Source organism: Scleropages formosus, chromosome 18, assembly GCF_900964775.1.
Source record: "Scleropages formosus chromosome 18, fSclFor1.1, whole genome shotgun sequence".
NCBI classification, from domain to species: Eukaryota; Metazoa; Chordata; class Actinopteri; order Osteoglossiformes; family Osteoglossidae; genus Scleropages; species Scleropages formosus.
The window spans coordinates 4,780,267-4,804,439 of record NC_041823.1 but is presented as its reverse complement, the minus strand read 5'-3'; the positions used below and the strand labels follow the sequence as shown (position 1 = coordinate 4,804,439).

Here is a 24,173-nt window from a genome sequence, read left to right as displayed (position 1 = left end):
TTCCGGCTTCCGACTCCGAGCCGGAACGAAATGTTCCTCAAAGAAAGTTCCCAAAGTTCTTCCGATTTCAGAAATTCGCGGGCAAGGAAGGAAATAATCCCAAGAATGAGATTCGATATAAAAATCGATTTTAATCGAAAATGCAAAGTCGATTGTGTTTAGCTGTCTCGTCTTGGAATTATTTCAGAACTCCCCCACACAGAAAAAAAATCATGTAGTTAATAAGCATACTCATTTAGTAACAGACTGAATAATTTCATTTTTTTTCTGAAAGAGACTCTCAAGTGTACATCATGCAGCGACTTGTGTAATGAATCGGCGGAAGAGGAAATAACCGTGATTTGATTTAAAATAAACTGGAATCAAAAGTGGAGTTGATTACATTTACCTCTTCTGTTTGCGATTTCTTTCAGTGACTTTTTCACAAAACGCAGTTAACAAGCTTACACGTTTCAGTAAAAAAAAAAAAAATTAAGTCTAATTGCATTATCCACGAAAAATGATCCCCTTCAGTTCTACATGCAGCTACTTGCGCAATAAATCCTGGCAAAAAAAAAACAGAGTAATTGGACCAAGTCACTGTAGCAACTTCCAGAAAAACGTTTACTAAATCGATACGTGTAAATGTAAGTTTGATTTAATGCTTCGGAACAGATTTCTTCGGTACATTTGTTAGGTCAGCGCACTTTCCATCGTACACAGCGGTGTAATTTAGTGACCATGATATATTAAATTATTAATCACTAATCAACTTGTTTCTTTTAGAGATACTTGTTGATTGGGGAAGACAGAATAAACACATTTCTGCTTCATATGCAATTGCTATATAATAATAATAATAATCAAGAGACACCTTTGTCCAAGGTCATTTACTCTGCTAGGTACACCACACCCTAAGCTACTTACAAGTACGTACCCATTGATTCACACCACGCAACACACACTCGCATACGCAAAGAAAGGGACCCGAAAGCTTTGATGTAACTGTCATAAGACACTGAGGAAGGTTCGCTGCGAATGCGAGCGAGGATTTTTGGCCGTGCTGTTAACACCTGGATTACCCTGGTGCTCCACGCCTGTTCTCCTTCCAGAACCTCCAGCATCAGGACCGGTGCGGCAGATTAACCGCACGGCCGACCTCCGTCCGCAGCTGTCTGCTCAGGCTTTCACGTGGCTGAGACCCACTGAGAACTCGCGTGGGTTTCCCCCCCACCGATCGCCACTGCACAGGCCTTTCGAAACAGCTGCTCTGTAATAACCAAAGAGCGAGCAGTGGAATTTCACGGCATTTCATTTCATTCATCGGCCGAGGCCGGTGTGGGAAAACACGACACGTGAAAGGGGAAATTATCGATGCGCCGCACGGAAGCAACATCGTGCTCGGCGGTTATACCTGTCGAACAAACTAAGGCATTACTTATGTCTTATTTAACACTTATTTTTGAAAGTGTTATATTTAGCACGGGAAGTGTTTGGGCGGAAAAATCAACACAGAAGATGATCAGTTACGATTCCGTTATGGAGATTTTAGGTCCCCGGCAAATGCAGCGTCTTGTACATCATTTCAGCATTTGTACATTTCGGCAACGCTCGGCACTTTGTGTTTGTTTCTTCCTTTGTATCCATGCGGGTTTCGGCAAAATCCACGACAGGAGGGGAACGCGAGGCACAGCTGCGAAAACGGACAGCCTGGTGAATCGACTTAGGGCTTCAAGGTTTTAGACGCGTTCTGACGGTTTCGTGACAATGAAAGAAAGAAAGAAAAAGACGGCATAGCCACAGAATGTGGGAGGATGGAAAATATGAAACTCTTGTGGTCGAAACGAAACAAGACTGAACCATAGCGTTTGAACTTCGCCATTGCTCCCTCATGATGTGAGAATTAGAGCAACTTCATCGACGTCCCCCATCCATCCTCTCTCATCCTCTCACTGTCTCTCTTCCTGCAAGAAGTGGCGCCGATAAGCATCGCAGCGAAGCAGAGTCGGTGGGGGTGCGAATGTCTTGTCTTTCTACGTCCCAACCACCCCCCGCCTCCAGACCATCTCCATCATCATCTCCTGCAGGCCGCCTCTTGGAGGGAAACAGAAACTCTGAGAAGCGTCTGCCTGTCTGCAGTCACGAGGTCACTGGGTGTCTTCACGTTCAGGGGCCAATGAGGACAGTTGCACTCACACCTTCTCAGTCTGTCTGTTTGTTTTTTTTCTTCTTCCATATCTTGCTTTCTGGGCAGCCCCGGCGTGTGGGTATGCAAAACCGCCTTGGAGAGCGTAGCAAGGCTCTGCAGGCAGTGAAAGTCTGAACGATCGTCGCACCTTAACCCATCGGTACGGCTTCCATCGCCTCGATAGACCTCTGAAAGCCGCCAGCTCTGGGGCTTCCATCCCACCGCCGCCGCCTCGCTGCCATCTCTTTGAGCGTTGTTCACTTTTTAATTCAGACTAAACAAAACAACGAAAGCTGCAGTAATGCCATCATTAAAAACTTTGATGGAAGGTCTGCTCAGACCTCTTGGTTTGAGGAAACATGCAAATAAGTCTGCGATTAATTGCTATAGGCTTGTTAAGGGGGCTTTTTTTTTTAAGAAGAAGAAATGGATATTTCTTCAAGTTCTCATTTCGCTGCATCCAGTGTAGTATCTGTGGTTAATACCTATGCTTTATGTCTGAACTGAAAGCTAATGGAACATGAGAGTTTTATTCAGCCAATCACTGGAATTTTCTTACACTTAATTTCCTGCACGGGCTATTTAGCGAGGAATAATTCAAATTGCCTCCAGGGTGCAAATGAGAGATGCGTGTTCGCAATTTTATGCAGTCATACTCTGGCACATTGTGACCGTTCGGGTGCACTTATACATCTGTATGTAATCTAATAATGGATCATTAAAATCTAACACAATAATGACGATAATGTGGGCCCGGGGTCTTTTGTGGTGAGTGGTTTCCGTGGAGAGTGCCGGTCAGGTGATGACAGGCGGAGAGGAACGGTCACACAACACTGGGAGTCAGCGTGTGTGTGTCGGCTGTGCGGTGGGGGGGGGTTGAGCTTCGCATTTAGATCGTCGGGGGGCGAAGGGTCGAGGTGGAGGCTGGTTGACGTGGCGGGCGGATTTGATTCGGCAGGAGTTCCATTGTGTCAGCACCAGGCACAGGAAGAATGTCACCGCCCAGGTCGGGGCGGCGGTGGCATGTGCCCCCCTCATTTACTGGATAAACAAGACCGTGTTGACCATCTGGGTGGGAGGAGTCCACTCAGTAGAGGCTCCTTCACAGCTCTTTAATATTACATGAATCCACCCCCCACCCCCCACGCCTTGCCCCCTGATGCCCGCTTGCACTCACAGCAAGCCGCTAACTCCTTGAAGCTGCCACCCGTCTCCTGTCGTAACGGGACATTTTAATTAGAACTCAAGGGGGTATCTAGCATGTGGTCAACAGCTGATCGTTAACCACTTCTGCTTGGACCTCCACTCATAACGTAGCTGTTCCCTTCTTGTTAAACCTGTTTATCAGCACTTTGCTTTCAGTTATTAGTGACAATATTTTGCACATCCACCATTAGTGCTGCCACCCTCGTTTTTGGACAGAGAGGACAGGATTGGAACAGCTCTGATCATAATGAAAACTGGACTGTTAGGGGGCAGCAGGTGGCATAGTGGTTACAGCTGGTAAGTTGCACTCAAGAGGACCCAAGTTTGAATCCCATCTCCTTGATCAACGTATTTACCCTGAATTGATATAATAAATAAATTAATGTATACACACGCACACACACACACACACACACTGTCTAAAGCTCCTTGTCCCGAGCAAGAGGGGGAGGGGACACACCAAGGACGGGACACCGGTCCGTCGCAAGACACCCCAAGCAGGACTCGAACCCCAGACCCACCAGAGAGCAGGACCTGCCAAACCCTCCACACCAACGCACTCCCATGTATATATACAGTATGTATATACAGTATATCCAGCTATCTATATGGGAGGAGGAGCGTGGTGGGTCTGGGGTTCGAGTCCTGCTTGGGGTGCCTTGCGGCGGACCGGCATCCCGTCCTGGGTGTGTCCCCTCCCCATCTAGCCTTGCGCCCCGTGTTGCCGCATTAGGCTCCAGTTCGCTGTGACTCCGCTCGGGACAAGCGGTTGTAGACATTGTGTGTGTCTATATGGGTAAATCATTTAAGTTTCTTCAAAGGAAAGCATCAGCAAAATGAACTACTACTACTAATAACAATATTAATAATAATAACAACACTATAGTAACATTCTTAGGCCTAAGAACAGAAACGCCATCCAGATACACTATTTAAGGAGTCCTATGAAGTCCAACATTTGGGTATAACATCTCATATTTTACTTTGCTAAATATGTGACCTTCGCTATGATGACAAGTAAGGAGCGTATCTTTTTTGTTCAACGGAGGAAAAGCTTTTCTACAAAGATATCGATCAGTTTGGTGTCAAGGTGAAGCGACTGTTGGAAAAAAGTAAAAGAATTTTATGGCTTTCAGTTACGATTGAGTTTTACGGACGTCTTCGCCGATACAGTCCTCGTTCGGAAACAGAACTCACGGTCGAGACAGCTTCCTTCTTTATACTGCGCCGTTGTGTCCGATGGGTTCATTCGCACCGCACTGCACGGCAGGGCCTTTTGAGCAGGAGGTACGGCGAAGAGCTGCGTGAGATGTACGGTCGCCCAGTTCAGTTGCCTGATAGTGGCGTGTGTAGGAGTTGTCTGCATGCGTATTGCTTATGTGGGGCCTCTCTGCACATATGCAGGTGAGCTGTCAGACGGAGGCAATGAATCACTGGCTGTTTCCCCACCTCATGGAGACGCGGTTGGGTTAGGCTTTGGGGCAGATGGGAGGGGGCGGCAGGGCTGGGGTCAAAGACAGCGCTGCGTGCCGGCACAAAAATCGAGCCGAGGCCAGGTGTCTTTTGTGGCTGTGACGCCATGGTGGCAAAGATGGTTTTGCTGACAGCTAAGGAGACGTTGTCGTGGGGGGGCTGGGGGCATGAAATAACTGCCTCTGTCACATCATGTCTTGGGGAAAAGGGGCAGGTCTTTTACCACTTAGAGCTCAGGCTCGGGGATGAAAGTATTGATATGAATTGCATTCGTAAGATTCACAAGGACTGGGTCCCGGAGTAGACGCCGTACGCATCAGAAAAATGCTTGAAATCTGAAATGATTGTTTGCCCCAGATGTGTCACCGATCAGTAATGATACTCAAGAATGTGCAAGGTGTGTGCGGGGGCAGGTGGCAGGTTGCGGGCTGAGTTTTGTAATGCGGGCTGCCAAACGCAGGTTTCCATCAACTTTCAGCGCTTTACTACGTCTCAGCGGTTTGCGCTGAGAAATGTTCTCCTAGCCAGGTGAGTGAGCGCGACGCTCTGAGCGTGAGTCTCATCCATGATATGTGATGCTGGAAAGCTGTGCAAAATTTAAAAATGAAGCACGGGGAACTGTAACACTTTTTTTTCTTTTTTTTTTTTATATGTAAATCACTTTCACTGTGGAATTTTGTTGTAGCCAATCAAAGAGATAATGTAAAATTTTTTCCCCTCCTGCATAATGTAAATGATTATGGGCAATTTTGAGAGAGCTTGCATGTTCAGTGTTTTTTTTTCTTTTTTTTTTTGTATTCATACCCGCGAGGGTTCGCATGTGGCACCACAAAGGCGCACGGACAAACACAGACACTCTCAGGCAAAATAATCAGTACTATTTTATAATTTCAAAGTGCCGAACAAAAACTCCAGTGAACCAAAGGGGAAAGGAAAAAAAAAAAAAGAAAAAAAAAGGAAGGACATTGAAATTTTTTTTTTTTCCTTTTTTGTTTCTCTTCTTCAAAAAACAATGCACAACTCGTACCACAATATTTGAAAAAAGCTATCCGATAAAAACACTTCAAAATATTAGTTTTGTATGTATATATATTTATATATTTATATATTTATATATTTCTTAAAACTTTTATCCGCTGCCAATTTCCGCTCGCTCGAACCCTCGGCCAGTGTGTTAACGAGCCCTTGACGAGCGCTGAGTTAGAAGTCAAAACAGAGCCTCACGGAGCCGGCAGTCTTTGCAATAAATACAGGCGAAGCCATTACAATAGACCATGCATATAATCCTTTTTTTTCTGCTTTTGTACAAATAAAGACATCATGGAACAAATTCTGTCATATTAATAAATGGCATCGACAATATAAACATACAAAAAAAAAAAAAAAAAAAAAGAGTATGAATGCGGAATGTTTCGTCCCAGCCCCGACCCCGCCTCGACCCGAGCGACTTAGGTCTCGTATCCCTGTCCTTAAGAAACCCAAGGAGGCCTCACCCCTGCCCTTTGACCCCATCCCCCATCCCCCACCCCCCGTGTCTAGGGACCACCTTTGCACGCTTACACCCGATCGCCTCCGCGAAGGCGTTAAGTGCTTCGAATCATATTCCTTCCGTGTAGTTTCTCGGCAGTCCGCATTCCGTCGTCCTGTAGCTAACAAAGTCTTGACGAAAAAAAAAGCGCTACGGCGAATTCAAGTTTGCGGAACTCCGTCTTCGAGAAGTTAGTGCGGCTGACTTTTCGCTATTCGTTCTAGGCTAAGTTTCTTTCTTTTTTTTTTCTCGATTTTTTTTTTGCCCTACGCTGAAACCGTTAAGCTCCATTTACCCCTTATTGGCTTAGTATTGAAATAATTTAGAGTTTGAAGAAGGATGGTGGAGACGTTCCTCTCTTTCTCGGCCGGACGTCCTGTTGGCGCTGCGGAGATTCAGATTGCACTTAAGAAAAGAGGACAAACGCTGGCGCCGCGTCGCTTTGCGTGCGTTTCTCGCGCGTTCCGTTTAATGCGTTCCGGTACAAAATGCAGAGCGACGTCTAACGTCGGTCGGAGCCCCAGCGGACTCCACTCCTCAAATACCAGAATGCTCGAAACGTGTCCGCGCGCGAGGCTCTTTGCCGGCAACACAATTATTTGATACAAATGTCCACGGACTTGACTTTTTGAAGAAAAAAATTATTTGCAGAGCCCGTCGTTTGCCCGAAACACACACTCCGGGACCTTATTTTACACACAACTCTACTACAGGTGTAGCTGTAACTCTGCTCCCCTTTACCGGTCCCCAGCGGGCGGAAGGGGTCCAGGTCTTTTTCCTCAAAAACATCACTAGAGACTAACCACAGGCAAGAAAAGAAAAACATTATACTAACCCCCCGGCATGAACCAACACCCTTGACAGAAGCATCATTTGTGATGTCACTTTCCAAAAATGCACCCAACCCCCCCCCCCACATAAAAACAAGAAAAAGTGAAAAGCAAGTGATTGATATTTATATATATATTTTTTTTAACGTATGAAATGTAAACCCAATCTGGGAGTTTTTCTGGAGCCCAGGAGTTTTCTTTTTTTTTTTTTTTTTTTTTTTTTTTGTGGTGTCTGGAAGTCAGCAAGTCTTCTCAGTGTCTCTGCGCCAGGGTTCGAGAACCGTGGGACCAAACTCTAGAATGTCTAGAAAAAGTTTTGCCGATTCGCAGCCGCACACAGTCTCGCGGGCCTCTGAAACGGCGGACGTCTTCGTACGAGAGGGACGGCAGGGGCTGGGGGTGTGTCCGGCGCGCCTCGTCAGTAAGGAAGGGTGTCCAGGAACCTGTCGATGGCGGGCGGCGGCGGCACCAGGTCCTCCAGCTTTAGGTAGAAGATGCGCTGGAGGCCCTGCGTGCGCTGGGAGCGAAGCTCCGCCCTCACATTAAGGACTCGGCTCAGGGGGGGCGGGGCCTTGGGGGAGGTGGTGGAGGCGGCGGTGGCTCCTCCCACAGCCCCGCCCACAGCCATGCCCGCCCCAAAGCCCAGATGATCCCTCAAACAGCAGATGATCTTGTTCTGGAGCTCCTCCACTTTCTTTGGCTCCTTTAGGCCCGGACACTGCTCTGGAATGAGAAAAAGGCAAGAAGAAGAGACGATAAGCGTTTCCCGAATATGGGCCACGATAGCAACGGACCAAAAAGTTTATAAATCCACGATCCTGTCAGGAAATATTAATTACGATTTGCAAACATGCTGCATGCCCAAAGAAGTTTCCCCACGAGGTGCCGTCATACTTAAACCCAGGGCCTTGACACCAGATAATTTAAGCAACGACCACGCATTAAAAATGCCCTACTGAGAATCTGACTGCCTCACACCTCTCCTGATGCATATCTCTGTGTGTGTGTATGAAGACTACCTCTCCATGACCTGCAACATACCACGGCAACCTCCCCCCCCGCCCGACACCCCTACACAAGCAACAGCGCTCAGCAATTAGCAGGATTATACAGCCCCCCAAGTGGCCAAACGCGATTAAGCCTTTCGCAAATTAGGTTCGCCATGGCAACCCTGCCGCGCGGGCAGAGAGTTTCAGACCACTGGGCTTTAATGGGATACTAATTTATTCCGTGGCGGTTTTGTGGAAAACAGGGTGTCCAGCTTGTCACTCTCTAGGTACATAAATAAGGGCGGGAACAAAGAAAGATGTCAAACGGCCCGTTACGTCCAGGCGATGTACATTTATTACATTTATCGACAGAGTGTACGCTCGCGATTTATTGACGCTCTTCACCCCGGGGACGTCCGTGATGCTCTGGGACCGAAGACGGGCCCGGCGCTCCGTGTTGCCGGGCAGCGAATGAGAAGGAATGTGGGGGTAGTCTGGGTGTTGACGGGAAAGCCGTGGCCAGATTTCGCCGAGCGGACGGTTGAGTCCACCCACGGCTCCTTCCGCGGGGACGTAACTTCGCAACGACAGCTGCAGTTATCGAGCAGCCGGCTGGCCTACGGACTCTCTGCTTTTCCTCCGTGACCAAACTTTGCCGTTTGAAAGCATGCGTAATCGCTTCTCTTACTTGCAGACCCTGAGAAAACACTGTGTGTGTGTGTGTGTGTGTGGGGTGGAGCTCCGGAGCGAGCGGAGAGTGTGGGCGGGAAGTTGCTGCGACGCCATGTTTGTGAGCCACTGAAAGGTAAGACCCCGGTAAGCATTGTTCTCCCCTTTTTCTCGTCTTCCCCATCTGCCCCCCAGCTCCCCCCTCCCGAGGTCTAATCAATGACACTCCGGCAGCGAACACTTTTAGGGCAGTCGATAGGCCGGGGCGGCACGGAGGCGCTAGCGCGGGGGTCCGGCTTCAACTCGCAGCAAGGAGGCCCATTTGTGCGGAGCCCACCGTGGCGCCCAGGTCGATTCCGCCACAGAGTTAAGTGCTCCTGCCGAAGCGGCGCTGTTCTGGGGGGTGTATATGATGGGCATTTGGGGGCGGTGTGTGATCTCCTCGCACAGAAAGCCAAACCAGCAATACATGTCAAATGGATAAACTCGATGGAAGCAAACAAGACGTGAAGGTGTAAGTGCTTTCCACGTAGAGTCTGAGGAGTCCGCATTCCGTCGTCCTGCGGCTAAAATTTTCAACATTTTTGAAGACGCCCTACAGCTGACTCCATCCTCGGAGCGCTGGATCCGGTGCGATTTGGCACCGAAACGGACATCGTAGTTCCCATCTCTATCTCGATCTTCACCAGCGCGTTCCCGAAGGACCGAGAAGGACAGCGGGCGAAGCTCGTGCCGGACTCTTTCGGTTCGAAGACGGAGCCCAGAGTCGGAAAGCAGCGGCGCCTGCGCTTTCACGGTTAACGCTCCCACGGCCGTCCTATTTAAAGCGGCCGACTCGCGATGCATCACCGCAGCGCACGGAGCGATGCTTTGATTCCGACGGCCCACACAGGGCCCGCTTGTGCGGTCGCCCTGCTACGGTGCGTTTCCGCGGGCCCGAAATAACAGCGGCGGCGCAGTCGAGAAACACAGCGATGCTGACCCCAGATTGTCTCGCGCCAGACCGTGCTGCCGTCATATCGGGGGGCCCCGTTTGTCAAAAAAACACTCAGCCTAAATTGAGGAGCCATTCAGCTCCGACGCATCACAAGACAGAGTCAATTCAGCTGCTGATAAGCATTTTTCTCCGACCAGACAGAAGTGCGCTTGTCTCCCAGCCGCTACCTCACACACAACCATGGGCATTAAAACTGGGGCTGTTTTATTTTTATTTAGAGGGGGATCAGAGCGGATAAGGTGGCGGTGGGACAGCGAAAGAGAAGGGACAACGGCGACATATTTAAGGTGTCGCGTCCGGAAACACAAGGGGTGGGGGGGGGTTTATCTCGCACGATGCCCCCAGAATCCAGACCTTTTTCTCCACAGACCTTCATCTCCGCAGGCCTCTGTCCACCAAAGCCGGCACTCCTGCCGTGCCTATTCACACGCGCCTATTCGACTCATCGATCCCGCCGCATCGGCCATTCATGTGGAAGCCAGCGCCCGCAGGTATTCCTCTGTGTCACTAAGCAACATGAGCAAACAAACACAAACCAAACAGCCGCATGGGGGGAAAAGGAGACTTTAATGCCGTACAAAAAAGTTGTCGCTGTGGTCGAGGCCTTTGCCGGGGTTTTATGTCGCTCGTGTCGGATAATGTGTCCTCAATTTTCCACTTCTCTGTTCGGATTAAAAAGAAACACTAAATATCCACTTAATTTAATAGTGGCGCTAAGCAGATTATTCGCCCGCGAAAACCTCTGTTTCAGGTGGCATAAATGAGTCAATCTGTATCACAGGAGTCCAGCATTACCACGTTCGTGGAACTTCTGGATCTCGGTCTGCAGCCAGATCAGGGGGCACAGATACTGTGACGGTCACAGATGGTTCCATCCCAAACCCAAAATGACATCGAGCTGTTTACAACCATTTACCCGTTTATGCTGCTGGATTACTGTATCGATCCAGGTACAATTACAAGTACTCTACTTTTGTCAGAACCCGGGGCCTTCAGATGCAAGGGAACCCGTATCGCTTATTGAGACTCAATGCCAAGTGTCAAGGTCCACCCCTCCGCAGACACACCTTGCTGGAGTTCCCTTGCTCTCGATGCTCCCCTGTACTCAGTGGCTCATTTACAGCAATCAGCATCCCCTCAAAGAAATATGCATCGCAACCAGTCACATAGAAAGAAAGCGGGGGCAGCAAAGCGGGAGCGTGGGAATAATTCATAGAGGCGTCCACTGTGTCGGCGGACAATGAGACAGAGCGATGTCCCCGGGCGAGTTCCGCTCGCTTCCGCCGTCAACAGCTCGGCGCGAGCAGAAGCGCTCTTTCTCCGGCCGGAGCCGACGGCCAACGCGACCGCCGACAAAGGGGCCGCGGCACCCCGGCGGAACTCCCTCTCTAACGGGCATGCCCGATGTCCTGCGTGACCTGCCCTGAACCTGGGACACATGATCGCAGCTGAACCAGGTACACTCAATCTCCGCTGGCACCTGTCGCACACCTGCGCTTTCCTCCACACCTTGAATTACCCCAACAGCCACCTGCCTGCTAGGAGGAAGGGAAGGAAAAACAGCGCGATGTTTAATTAAATCCGTCAATACGAGGGAGGCGTGACGTTCGAATCGCGTCGAAGCCTGATAATTGCCCGTCGCGTGTGAATGAAACACCTTTGTGCGAATTCCCTCTGCCGCATTAAGGACTTAAGCCCCGTTCTGGCCATTAATCCGCCGGAAGCTGAAAGGGGAGAGCGGGCGCCGTTACCTGTGAGCATGACCAGGGCGGCCAGGCAGGCGAAGGCGGACACGTCCAGGTTAAGGCTCTGCAGGTGGGAGGAGAAGTCTCGGATGGAGTCGAGCCACTCGCCGAATCCGCGAAGGCACTGGAAGCGGTGCAGAACCAGCCCGTTGCAGAACACAAGCTTGTCCTCCTGGAGGATGGACCTGCGCGGATGCAGAACAGAGGCCCCGTGGGTTTGCTGTTGTTTCCGGGTCCCTTTGAGGGAGCTTAATTGGCTTTTAATTAAATGTCTGGTGCTTTGCATTCTGGCGCTATAAAACGGGATTAACGTCGACACGCAACACATGTTTCCCGTCAAAACCGGCCCTGCTGCTGCGCTTACAAGGGGTCAAGTGGGAAACACCGATGCAGGCGCTTTTAAATCAAAACCAATATACAAGACTACGCGTTTTTGCAATTTAAGACATTGCGTGACGCCCGGAGTGCATCCTGGGAGTCACATGACACAGGGCTGCGCTCCCATTGGCCTTAGCTGGCGGACTCGTAGGACGGTCGCCGTGGAAACATTTACAATAACAAATTAGAAACATGCGCACATCAAAGACAGGAATCTGAGTCATTAAGCTGCGTTTTCCAAATTAAACGTTTGAAAAAAACATTCCAGAAATTAGACAAACGGTCGGCGCTCGGCTCGATTCGTCCTCGTTTGGCAGGGAGGGGAATGACCAGATACGGAACCTCCGTCTCGTGGACCGAAGGAGCGCGTTTTTAGAAGGAAAATCGGGAGCGTTCGCTTGTGTACGATTTGAACCCGAAACAAAATTGTGGAATTTCTTTCATTCCCTCGGGACGTTCCGCACGCGCACGTATACGGGTGAAGTGGACTGTTATTTATTAAAACAATTACAGATTGGAGCGACTCCTCAGATATTAAAATGAAAGTAGCGTGTAGACCGAGACGCTAAAGAGGCTTTCCGCAAAACATCAAAGTCCGGAGCCACATTTGTTTTTTGTTGTTCTAGTTTATGAGATATGAGAAGAAATTAAGTCTCATTATATGTTATATTAAATGTATTCCTTTTGGAGCGGGAAAACACGTTTCCCCAATAAAAGCAGACTTTGTGCAAATGAGAAAAGAAATTAATTGAAGAGGTTCAAATTCGACTCCGAATCAGTTGGTAGCAAAAAAAAAAAAGAAAAAGGAGGCTTTCTTGGGTGCTGGTGCCAGAGCCCTTCCCTTCTATCGATATTTCATTTGAGGAACGGTGCCTCGGGGGGCTGAGGGTGAGGGATGGACTGTTATGGCACTGGCTCCTGAGAGCAGTCACACTGGTGGCTATTTTGTGCGGGGAAAGATATGCAGAGAACAGGGAGATACGAGCATGCGCGCGCACACACACACACACACACACACACACACACACACACACACACACCGACACACAAACACTCCCTCCTTCCGCATACAGAAAGAGAGGGACAAAAGTGGCGGGGAATATTAAAAGCTCATTACCCTGGTTGCATTCGCCGCCCTGGGGTACGGCTAATCAGAAAACATGTGCTTTATTAATACTGCCTAATGGGTTTAAGTTCCTCTTCATCCGGCCCGGAGCCAGGGAGCTGAAGTCGGTACGTACTGAAGGCCGAGGGCTTTGTACGCAAATGAGGGTCTCGGTGCGGCGGGGAGAGGGGGTGACTGGAGTGGGCTCGGAGGGGACGGAGCGCCCTGGTGAGGTTGGAAATGGTCACGGTTCGGAGAAAACCGAAGGAAAGTCCACGGGTTGGTATCGCACATATTTTGGGGGGGGTTATGGCAGCGGAAGTGATATTTCCCTGGGCTTTTCATGCAGGCAAATATACCGTAGATCCCGCAAACCTGGGCGGTGAAGAGGTGGCATAGACGCCTGGACAGTCTCTTGACGGTGGACTTCGCTCCATGGCTACCGCTCTTCTCTTTTATGGCTTCTGGGTTTACAGACTCGTTCGCCGCCGCCGCCCCCACCACGTTCCCCTCTCCCCTGGCTACAGCAGTCAACAGAGAAATTCTCCTCGACCCCAGTAACCACAGAGACGGCAAGGGGGGGGGGGGATAGGGAGAGGCAATGGGAGAAGCCAAAAAAAAGAACAACAGTATCTACAGCTCTCAGAGAAGACAAACAAACTGTCCTTCTGTTCTAGGGGAGCCGAGGAGTCAGACAGTGGCCCTCATTAGAAGAGGCTCGCGGTACTTCTTGGGGGTCGGAGGCCTCCGGGTTCACTGATTTAAGGGGTCACCGTGGGGACGGGAAACCCGGCGCTCTCTGCCAGAGACAGGAGCTGTTTGTTTCCCGGTGGTCTCGCCTCTGCAGAACAGGAGAGGCTTTTAGGGAGATCGCCGCAAGAGCCGGGGAACAGAACAAGTTGTGGAAGCCTTAGGGAAGAGGGTCATGGTACTTAGCAGGCGTCCTTCTTGGCCAGTCACAGCCTTCGGCATCTGCACCGACGGCGTGTATTTCTCATCGAGGCTGGAAAAGCGTATAGGTTCCTCCTGCAGATCTCACCCAGACTGTATATATTTGCAGTCACGGCCTGTAGGTCTCACCAAGGCTGGATACTTCTCCAGCTGGAACCGCAAGGTCTCACCTGGGCGGTATACGTTTGCAGTCACAGCCTGTAGGTCACGTCAAAGCTGGAAACATCTCGAGTCACGGCCTGTATATCTCACCCGGGCTGTACGTGTTTGCCGTAGCAGCCCGTAGGTCTCGCCACGACAGCAGCCGCGGGACCGGCATGGCAGAAGGAGCCTCACCGAGCGATGGCTTCCAGATCCAGACTGACTCAGCCGATGACGGACTTTGCACCCCTTGCTGAATTTGGAAGGTGCTGTGAGGCTTTCGTTCCCAATGCGGGTGGAAGCCATGTGTTGCGGTAGCTCTCAGGGAGCCCTCCAGCTTAGTGGGAGAAGCAGGTTCGAATGCGCAGTAAGTTCTTGGTCAAATGCCTGGATGCAAAGCTCTGGGCGAAAGTGAGCATTCAAATGCCTGTCACTTTTTGGGACTGTGTCCAAGGTGAAGACACATATAGCCCTACAGCCTCTGAAGCGGGAAAGACATCATCATGTAGGTGCCACCAGCGCTGGCAGCGTAGCTCGCACCGCGACAACTTCCCCTGTGCTGTGGGAGTTCACCACGATGCGATGCATGTCGGACGTAGACCCGTCCAGGCCTCTGACGTGAGTCAGATTTCCCAAGCCTACGGCCCCCCGCTGAGGCCGCTCTGCCACCGCCCACTCCCCAGCCCATCATGCACCTGTGCTTAGGCTCGGGCCGCTGCGAGGCAATAAGAGCGCCTTGACGGCTGAGCCCGCAGTCTCCCGATAGAAAGGCTAAATTTAGAGGTTGCAAGCTTGCGCTGGATGCACTTGTGTCACCTGCAAGAAGCAGACATCAAATACGCCCGTTTGGAACACAGGTAGGTCGACGGGAGCACGATGAGAGGGTCGTGTTGGCCAGGCAACGCAAACAACAGTCACCCACCAGTTCCCACTAATCAACAACTCGGTGAGGCTGATTGCTCATGAAACGTGAACAAGCACGACACAAAACAAGAACAGTCTGACTCAGACTCTGTAAAGCGATGGGGGCGGGGCTTATCTTTGACTCCCTTTTACTTGACTTTAATGCGTCTCTCTCGCGTTGAGTGTTTCGGAACCCTGCATGGGCTTGGGGGAGGGGTGAAAAGGCGGGAAGGGGTTAGAGGCAACGGTGAGATTTTTCAGGCAGAGGCGCCTGCACGACAGGGCCTCTGCCCTGGACAACTGCTCACAAAGAAGGAGAGCGAGGGGGACGGTCTCTCCTTGGACACCGCAGAGCCATAAATTTAAACAGGCACATTCCGGGGGCAGCCAGCAGGGCGCCCACGGCAACCCGCGCGGGAGACACCGGGCAGCGCTCTCACAATGGCACCGCAGGTATCTCGTATCGACCGCCGCCCCCGCCAGCCTCTCCCACGCAAGCCGCCCTCGTCTGCACCCCTCCCAGGAGAGGAGGACTAGGACGTGGAGCCCGTTCAGCCGTACTCGCCTCTGCTTCCGCTTCTCTCATACGACTCCGGAGAGACCACTTCTTTCCCAAGGGTAGTGCCATGTTTGAAACGCGACAAAACTTTCTCCGCTCTCAGTCTGAGCCTGGTTCTCATGGCCCACCTGCCGTGCCTGCGCCGTCGGCTATCCCCCCGGCCCCCCTCCCGTGCAGGCGGTCCCCACAGCAGGAGGAAATGTGTGTTTTGTTTTAGCGGAGCGTGCGTCTAATTACGGTAACGAGCCCGCTACTCTGCTGAGACTCATTATCTCCACAGCTCTGGCACCGAGTCCCTCCGATCTCCCGCGCTCAAGATAAATCAACGGCTTAATTATTCAATTATTGCAAGGCCCCCATTCCTGGACGCAACATCCATTTTTAACCGCACGGCTGTCCATCATGGGTCCATGGGGACAAATTGAAAACCAGAATGACAGGATGATATTAGCAAGGGGTTGGAAAATGATGATGGCATCAATGGCATTGATAGCAATGATGGTACAAATCAACCAGACTGGAAAGCCCCGTTTCATCAGTTCACTCTCCGCTCTCCGTTCATTCTTCTTTTACCCCTTTTTGCCGTTGGAAAGCCGGTTTGGTTTTACACTTATGGCCACACCGCCCTGAGAACGCCTGGCACTCGGAGCCCCAGAGGTTTTTTTTTCTCCCCTACATCATGGTTGGGAGTTCTTTGTTTTCCTCCCCTCAGCTGCCAGCTGGTTCACTTGACAAACTCAGCCACAGATCATCACTCTTGTGACCTGTTTTATCCATGTAAGAATAAAAGTGAAATTAGCTGAACTTTGACTCTCCACAGGTTGGAGGTGAGGGTTCTCACCTGTTGGCCAGCCGCAGGACAAAGAGCTCGAGGAAGGCCGAGTCAATGAGCAGGCTCTGGTCCTCTCGTGGGAGTTCAGAGAAGCCCGGCAGGCGGTCGGCCCAGCTCCGCGTCACCTCCATTGAGCTGGTCAGCAGCCGGTAGAAGAGCTGGATATGCTGGGCATCCGAGGTGGCCGGCTGGTCAGCGGTACTGAACTGGAGGAGAAGAGAGAAGGTAAACCGGGAGGTCAAAGAGCCACAGTAGAGAGAGGCACAGGGAAGAAGTAGAAAACTTGCACGGACAGCCTGGGGTTCGAATGCCAACTTCTGCTGCTGTAGTTTCCTTGATCAAAGTACTTACTCTGAAATGATACATTAAAAAATTACCCAGCTGTATAAATTCGTAAATCATTCAAAGTAGCTTAGTGTATAAACCTAATATAGTGACTTGCTTTAGATGAAAGTGTCAGGTGAATTAATAAATAATAATAATTCAGTCCCATAATGAGATGTGCTGCTGTACTTTTAAAAGAGGCACGTAAAACATGAATTACAACAATTATGTGTACCAACAGGCAAAACTGTGAACAAAGGGTTAAGCTTACGGTTAGAATATAGGAAATCACGTTGAAGATATATGAAAGATATGTGAAGTTCTGTCTAAGTGGTGAAAAGAAGGTGGCAAACAACATCTTTCCAAGCGAAAGTGCAGTTTGCAGAGGTGGGCTTTGAGTCTTTTCTTGGAGCGTGGCGGGGATTAAGTGGAAGGCATTAACACAGGACAGATGGATCCAGGAGGGCAATGCACAAATGTATACTGTATACACCGAATAAAGTAGTGTAAAAAAGTGTAAACAGGAAGAACAGACGGAGTAAACAGAAGGAGGATGAGGCAGACTGGGAGACACAGGGGAGGGGGTGATGGAAAAAGACACACAAAGAAGGAATGGCTTGGCAGAAAAAAAAAAAAAGTCCCTTGTGCTATTCATGTCCTGATCAATATCTACATCCCATTTAAAGAGATGATCTTATTATTCAATTTATCACTACAAGTAAGGGTACCTATTTACTTCAAAATACACTGGACCTGACGCTGCCTTGTTGCTGGGGATGGGAGTATGGCTTGATCACAGGGTAATGCCCCGGATAAAAGAAGGCGTTAGACGTTTACGCTTCTTTTTTGAAGACAACTGCTGCCACAAAGGATCAGATAGGAATAAACACCTATAAAAGGAAGTCATAACTTTGTAAGTCATTGCTGAATGTGGGCATTTCTGTACATAACACAACCATGCTCTGACTCCACAGTGAGCTACCGAGGGTAAGAACATCTTAGCCCTGGGAACCGGTGTGACTTCGAACCACGTAGCCCATGTAGCAGGCATGCGGCGTGTTGTAAAAGCATGGCCTAAAGTAAAGTTGGATCTTGGTTCCCCTGTGTTGGATCAGGGTGAATGCGCCATAGAAGATACCAATTCATAAGCAGTAACTAAAAACAGGCTTTATTAATTAGGAGTGGGGAGGGCAGGAAGGGAGAAGGAGAAGGCGCAAGACAATGGCGGGTGGTGGGAGAAGAGTGGCGTGGGGCAGATGAGAAAACACACACAAGCGGACACACGCTCTGGGCCTCTACCTGGCTGTAGTCCAGCTCTCTGGGCGTGGACTGAGAGTAGGCTCTCACTAAGGCATTCAGGAGGCTGATGGGGGGCGATGGCGGGGAGGGCTCCGGCTGTAGTGGGCTCTTTGGTTTTGATGGCAGACGGCCTCTTCTGCCCTTCAGGTTGTCCGTTCGGACAACTGCGGGTGGCGACCGAAAAAGGGAAGAATCGCAAGAATCCGGTCACCTTTTGCAAAGAACCCAATGACGGAACTACAAGGAACAGCACTGTTATCGTACCCCGAACAATTACCACTTTAAACCGCATTCTTGTGCATGGATGTCCAACACCTTGAAAGTCTAAGGCTTCAAATCTAGTTGCCATGGGGACAAGTATGGTACGTTAATTAAAGATGAGAGTGGTTACGTGATGAGTAACCAAGTCATCATCCCTAACTCGGTAAATATTGCTAAAATTATGAAGGGGTTCAGTGATGGGCTCACTGGCAGCGGGCAATTTAAATCGTCTTCTGACGCCTGGAAGGTTTTGGCTTTGAATAAGGCAGACGTTACAACAAGCAAACGTAGCAAGAGTTTTAGAGGCCAACTTTGTGGATGTTATTTGGCTCTTGGAGGACGCGGGGAACAAGCACACAGCATGGTACAAGACCTTGAAACCCAAGTGGGAAGCCGGCCCACTCATTGTAAGACTTTGCCAGCTAATTCGGTTACAAATGAGGGCTCCTGTTTACACACTAGAGCGGCGGTTTTCGCTATGACACCTCTGCGTTTTCTGTGGACAGAGTTGGCCTTCAAAGGTCAACCGTCAAGGCCCCTCCTGAAATTTTAGGCTGCTATCGCTACAGTCAATCTACCACAATCTACATTTATAAGGCGGGTGTTCTATAGCTGATGTCTCAGTCCATTTTCAGCCAATGCAGGTCACAGTGTTACGTAATAACACTTTTCACACATTTATCTCCTGTAATTTTAAATGCCAGAAAATAAAGTTCTGTCCTATAGTCATAAGATAGCTACTGACACCTGGTTCCAAGCGTATGGTAGACGGGTGGCGTTTTGCTGGTATAGACGATCAAATCGCGCGTCGTAATTTAGTGTTTTCCTTTTACGCACTCAGACATAAGTCCCGAGGATCGAAACGTTTTTCACATCACCCCAAGGACCCCACACGCTCCAAAAAGACTGATTTTGATTTTTATTTCTGTGTTGTTTAGTTGAAGCACTGGCTTCGAATATTGTGTTTTCTGAACCCTGAGAAAGGTCTTAAGGGGGGACACGCGCAGACATAAAGACGCCTGCGAGGAGAAGCATCACCGAAGGTCTCGTACCGAGACAAAAGCGACGTGCAGAGCAGCCCGAGACCCTTCGCCGCCGTGCTAAGGACCGGGAAGGTCCAGGAAGCTCCGGACCAGTAGAGGGCGCTTATGTGCCACTTCATGGCTCGCAACGGCAGAACCCGCCAGTCGGGATAGCGGCGTGCCAGCGCCGATCTGAGACCTGACCTCGCGCGTCATTAGCAACGATCGGACTAATGTCGACATTTCATATTGGACACTCAAATGCCGATGGACACGAAGGCTATTTAGGTGTCTGGTTTAAAGAAAGGAAGACTGAGAACGCAGTCCCTGCGGACGGGACCCGTGATGCCGTCTCTACCGGCCGGTCGTCTTGAGCGACAAGCACGTCGTCGAGAGCGCGCAGGATGTCGCACGATGAGCAGGCAAATTACACGCCTGCCGGTTCTGGACCCAGTGCCTGTGACACCACAATAGGTTGGGTCATTAGCGGCGCCGCCGCTGATGATTAGCGCTTTGGAGGGATGATTAGCGTGCGCAGGAAGTGCCGGTGTGCTCTGGCGTGACAGAACAGTAATGGACACGAGCTCCGCTGCTACCGCTGCTAGTGCTGGTGGAGGGGGTACTCATTAGGTGAAGCTGGCTTCTGCAGGAGGCCGGACAATATTAAGGCTTCCATTCCTCTCTCCGTCTAAATGAGGGTACAGCCGAAGGTCACATGCAGAGGCGTCCTGTGATTGGCTGGAAATTGGGCATATGAAATAAGGACATTTACATGCGGTGTAGGAAATTGGTTTGAGGCCCCAGGGTCATGTTTGCGGTCGAACCGAGTTCTGCCGCAAGGGTTGATCTGGGAGGGAAACGGTGCCGGCTGTCTCACCTTCCTTCACCATGCCCACGCTCAGACACTTCTGAAAGCGGCAGTATTGGCAGCGATTGCGTCTCCTCTTGTCCACCGGGCAGTTTTTACTGGCCAAACAGACGTACTTGGCATTCTTCTGTACGGTTCTCTAAGGGAAGACAATGACGGAGGGAGGGGAGGGAAACAATGAGCAAAGCAAACACTTTATTTATTTAATTGTATTAGCTTTTTTCCCCTGGAAAGAATTAAAAAGAAGCTTGCAGGTCAGATTTTAATTACAATGTGAAAAGCTACGGTGCCATCAATATAATTAGATGAAATTAATTTCCTAACATGCTCGCCCGCAGGAGGGACAATTTTATTAGCGCCGGCCACTGACAATGAAGATCAGTGCGCGAAGCGTGCCGAGGCCCGTCCCGCGAGACAGGCCGTGCCGGCCGCGTGATCAGATTGTTTGTGAAACCGTGGGGTCGTCTCGTAACTCCTGCGGGGCTTTGCGGGTCTCGCCTCCCAATTGTGCCTTCGGGAACTGTTTTCTCCTTGGCTGGCTCCCCGCGATTATTACTGACCTTATTAAAATGAAATCAAAACGGTCTGGATGCACTTGCAGTTGCCACCATTTTTCCTTTTTTTTTGTGCATCAGCAGTAAAACATGAGAAGTTAACTGAATCCCGCATGCACTGCTCATTCACGCAAGGACAAGAATGGAGAATAATCCTTCAGATGCGTAAAGGCCTGAAAAACGGAGTTAAACAGAAATCAAAAATACGATGACAACGAAGGCCTGGGGCTGATGTCCGTACTTCCTGTTTAAATAAGTTTTTTAACTATGCAGCAAAAAAATTACTGCATGGACATTAATAATAGTTAAATTTTAATGAAATATGAGTGACTTAATAGCGACCTTCACAGATCATCTGACGATAAAACTACTAGGGCAGTGAAAGTACAGTGTTATACCCCTTGGCTTCTCTTAGGCTCACAGCATCGTCAAAGGGGTGAGCAATGGACGATCAAGGCCGATGGAAGTAGAATAATGCAATAAAATAAAGTAAAAGGGGAAATCGCAGTGTCCATTCGGTCAGGTGTGTGAGAGGTACAGTGTCCGTTTGATACGCATGAAAATAAATTAACGTAATTTCAGGAAATCCTGCCTCACGTGTTCCTTTCCATGGGAGATTAATAAACAAGCAATTACTATGTGATTCTCACCCTCAGGAAGGAAATGAAGCCACAGATGGAAGTAATGAGGGTAAACTCTGAAGGATGGGATCCTATTTTGGTTAAATTGTCTCTATATTACACATCCGTGGTTTAGACGCGCTTCCACTTTTCTACGCCCGTTATCCATGGAAGCAATGGAAGAGGCTTCATGTATCTGAAAATGGCGTGATTTACTGTTACTGTTATGCATCTTTCCACCTTTATCTGATATTTTGCATTCACTCCATGTATCCTGATCTAGTATTATGGACCAGGGTTTTGTAGGTCGGGGGATCACCGGCATATCGGATTACATTACGTTCATTGGGACTCTAAACATCATATTCCAGCTCATCACAAATCACTGTATCCTTCTCAAATTGTACAAATAGGTAAGCTGTGTCATATCTTACTTTAATGCATTCATTATTCTCAGTTGTGAATATTAAGCGCTTTAAATCTGATCAGCGGGGAAGACTGTTTTCGGTCCAGACCGAGTCAAAAGTTTTGTTAACACCGACATGCAGCACGTGGGATATATGTATCACTTCAGTTAATAAATGTTTTGCAGCATGCGAAAGATGCGTTATGCCCACATTCGGGGGTGTTTTTAATCTTTTGCCCCATAGTATCTGCTCCCCGTATCGAGAACTGTTTAATCAGAAAAAGTGAATAATTACATTTATTTAGTAACTTGTGGAAGCTGAGATTGGCAGTCACTAAAATTAAAGTGAAATGTAAGAAAAAAGCACTTTCAAAAACAATTTAGACCATGTTAAGACAGATGCCTTGGTGGTTATAATAAGCTGCCTCTTTGGTTTGTCTGCATTTTTCTTTAATGGTCCAAATGCTGCTTTGTATTAAAAAAAAAAAGACAGAAAGCAAATGAATGTTTTCTTGTTAAGTAAATGCACACCACTGACATTTTTCTTTCGCAGAATAAAGCCTTTCAATAAATGCTTGACATCTCAAGTCGCACACTCGCACCTTGTCCCAAGGGGAAAACAGCTCATAGATGTACACGTTCTAGCAAAGCTGAGCCGAAACGAGCAGAATATTGCAACGTTTTCACGGCATTGTGACACAGAGCGAAAGTGAAGATTATGAAAATATTGCTGCTCCCGTATCAATATCCACTCTGCCGTTAGTCTGTCGTGAGCGAAAGTCCTGGGGCATTTTATGAATAATGAAAGTTTGCCCAAGGAGCCGTGCGAGATTATTGACGTGAACGTTTAGCATTTACACAGATAACGAGAGGAAACCTCCCCCGTGTGACTCAACGGCATCGCGTCCTATTGATCCCAAGGTGCATTTCAAGCGGATGCGACCGCGTGGCCTGCTCCTCCCGTCGGCCGGAGGGACCGCATCTCGGTTCGTACGTCTGGGAGAACGCTCGGGGTCCGCGCATCCCCGCTAAAAGGCTCCGGGGTGGTCCCCACGTGGGGACGAGCTCTGTCCTCCGGGGGCCACGCATTAACGGTCGTTCGAGGCGGATCTAGAAGACGGATCCAGCTTCGGCCCGGCTCCACCTGCCACCCCGTCTGCTCCTGCCGCACGCGAGTGGAAACGTCTCGCTTTCGCCGAAGACATTTTCCTGGACGGGCAGAGCTCTCGACAGGGCTGCCGTGCTGCGCCGATCCGATTATCTGGCCCGTCAACCTGCCGATGGCATCGTTCGATTCGGACAGCAGCGCCCACGAGGTTAGATAACCAGCACTGTATCGAGTATCGAACAGGCCCGTGTTTCGCTGTGCCGGCATAAACCTGCTCTTCAAAATCTCGGCTCTTGCCGCTCAGGGTTCATTGTCGGACGTCTCGGTGCCTTTTGTACTTTCATTTGCATTCCTTGCTAAGCTTCCCAGGGCGACGCAAAAATGGGATTAAAGCGAATTTAATGAACGCGACACAACTTGTGACCTCATCAAAAGGACGAGAGTGCGACGAACAAAACGAATATGTTCTATTTTGGCAAAAGGTGCTGAGCGATCGGCTCATTATTCTCATGCCGTCTTCTGGTACTTTCCTGACAAATACGGTCAATGCGGTGCAATATGCTTTTACGCCGGGCACTTAATGCTGTGTGCAAATGTGCTCTCGGACGTTGTTGCTCATCGCAGCCGTGATGTGGTGAAATTACAGGCGGTGATTTTTTTTCTTTTTTTTTTGCCAACACTTCCGACTGCTGAAATGTCAAACCCAAAACAAACCGGACCTCGATGTTTTTGTCAAAATATGACCGGACTGGAGAATTGGTGTGAGAACTACAGCTCACGCGAAATGGGGAACTCGAGGAGCTCAATGCACGTTGGCGCCCACAGCGGCTGCGTCCTGTCCCCACCACGACCCTCTTCGTTTTGCACAAACGATGGACCGCCCCGTCGGGTTCGACAGACGTCGGCAAGCCTCTGTCTCGGGAAGGCATCGGGGTTTTCGACGCCGAACCTGACGGACGGGATGCCGTCACAGCGTTTCAAACCCCACCCTTCCCGCCCCCCCATTTGTTTCCTTACCCTATAATTTGTTGTCTTCTCTCTCCAAAGCCCCCGTGGGGCGTTCAAAAGGGGCCGATCGCAGTCGAGCGGAACTGGCTTTACAGGGACTGTCACAAACACGTTCGAACGACTCCCCTGCCACGCTCATAAATGAATGCGTCGACATACCCCGCGTCGGACACAAAACGACAGCACCGGTTGGTCTTTTAAGAAAAATAAACACTCAATAAAACAGGCGG

General features: G+C 49.7%; 1 protein-coding gene across 2 annotated transcripts in view; it reads right to left on the bottom strand.

Moving 5' to 3' along the window:
- Positions 1-5,927: 5,927 nt before the first annotated feature.
- Positions 5,928-24,173, bottom strand: part of nr4a3 (nuclear receptor subfamily 4, group A, member 3) — a 32,580-nt gene continuing 14,334 nt past the window's right edge. For both annotated transcript variants that reach the window (XM_029246005.1, XM_029246006.1), the window contains exons 4-8: positions 20,257-20,386; positions 18,097-18,260; positions 16,483-16,679; positions 11,611-11,789; positions 5,928-7,927 (exon numbers count right to left, since the gene is read on the bottom strand). In XM_029246005.1, coding sequence (XP_029101838.1) covers positions 7,623-7,927; positions 11,611-11,789; positions 16,483-16,679; positions 18,097-18,260; positions 20,257-20,386 — 975 coding nt within the window. In that variant the 3' untranslated portion in view covers positions 5,928-7,622. The remainder of the gene's footprint in view (positions 7,928-11,610; positions 11,790-16,482; positions 16,680-18,096; positions 18,261-20,256; positions 20,387-24,173) is intronic.